Source organism: Octodon degus, unplaced genomic scaffold (assembly GCF_000260255.1).
Source record: "Octodon degus isolate 3935 unplaced genomic scaffold, OctDeg1.0 scaffold01150, whole genome shotgun sequence".
Taxonomy (NCBI): domain Eukaryota; kingdom Metazoa; phylum Chordata; class Mammalia; order Rodentia; family Octodontidae; genus Octodon; species Octodon degus.
In genome coordinates this window covers 9,616-10,970 of record NW_004525726.1, presented here as the reverse complement: position 1 = coordinate 10,970, position 1,355 = coordinate 9,616, and the positions used below count along the sequence as shown (strand labels likewise).

General features: G+C 54.6%; 1 protein-coding gene across 1 annotated transcript in view; it reads right to left on the bottom strand.

The window, feature by feature from the left end:
* Nucleotides 1-330: 330 nt before the first annotated feature.
* Nucleotides 331-1,355, bottom strand: part of LOC101588761 (serine protease 44-like) — a gene marked incomplete at its 3' end in the record, with an annotated part of 2,767 nt that continues 1,742 nt past the window's right edge. The window contains exons 4-5 of the mRNA XM_023708781.1: nt 1,030-1,190; nt 331-477 (exon numbers count right to left, since the gene is read on the bottom strand). Coding sequence (XP_023564549.1) covers nt 331-477; nt 1,030-1,190 — 308 coding nt within the window. The remainder of the gene's footprint in view (nt 478-1,029; nt 1,191-1,355) is intronic.

Below are 1,355 nucleotides of genomic sequence, written 5' to 3'. Positions count from 1 at the left end.
CCTCTGGCTGGGCCTCAATCCGTCCCTCAGGCACAGCACAGCCTGGTGGACTTGTGGCAGAACCAGTGACCCGTACTCACACCCAAGACCCTTTGCAGGCCCAGTCTCCCTGCTCTGCTCCCCTGATGGGTCTCCAGGGAGATGGGTCACACCACAACTTCAGCACAGGCCACTTGAAGAGAAAGGGACAGTGGAGAGGCCTAGGGGAAGACACTGAACCAACGGGGAGCCAGCAGGGTGACCAGAGGGTCAGCAGGACACCAGGTGCAGCAGCAGACACACACATGAAATGAGGAGGCCTGTTGTGTCACAGCGTGTAGACACACTCACTACTTTCACAACCCAGTCCTTGTAGAAAGCGACATAGGTATAGACTCCGGGAATTCCTTTGCGGGCACAGCCGACGCCCCAGCTCACAATGCCCACCTGCACCCATGTGTTGTTGAATTCACACACAAGAGGGCCGCCAGAGTCTCCCTGTGGAAAGAGAAATGAACTAATCCTAGGGACAGAATTGGTGCCAGAGCAGCCTGCAGGGCAGGACAATGGGCACACATGGGGCTTCCCTGGACTCCTGCTACCGTGGGGTCCATGACAATGACATGGCCAAGTACAACCTTATTAACACATAGAAATGTGTCTCCCCACTCAAAACGTCTGTTTTCCAAACAAGTAAACATGAACCAAGATAATGGACCCAAAGTAGTTGGATCACAAGGAATAAAGTGCTCACCCAAGGCACTGCCTGTGACAAAGAGGGGGCCCTAAACAGGTACCCCACCTCCTCTCCACTGATACCTACTGCCTCTCTGCAGGAGGCATCTGCTGGACCAATGCAGTGCACCTGGCCACCTCTGGGGGTCACCGTTCCAAGCCAAACAGAACAGCCATGGCCATTTATCACCGCTACACTGAACCTTCAATAGAGGCAAGTGCAGAGGATAAGGCTAAGCCAGGCCTTCCTGCCTGGATGCAAGTACCTTTGAGGGGAAACTGCCCAGCCCTTTACCAAGGGGCCCCTGGACTGACCTTGCAGGGACCCCTTCTTTCGGCATTAGCACAAAGGCCCCCTTCACTGACCACATCAAACCTCGCCTGCAGAATGGCCTTGAGGTTGAGATTACATGTCTCACGGTCAACTATGTCCACAGTAGTCTCCTGAAGGTCCATTGGTGGGGACTCAGATCCTCCTATAAGGAGAAAGTAGGGATGGACGGTTTTGTGTGAGTTCCACAGGACTACAGTGTCTGCGATCTGCTTGGGTCTCAATACAGTATCTCCCACACAGGGATCCTCCTGCCACTGGCTCCTGTCCCCACCTGACCCTGGAGGGAGTGAGTCCCAAGCTTGACCTG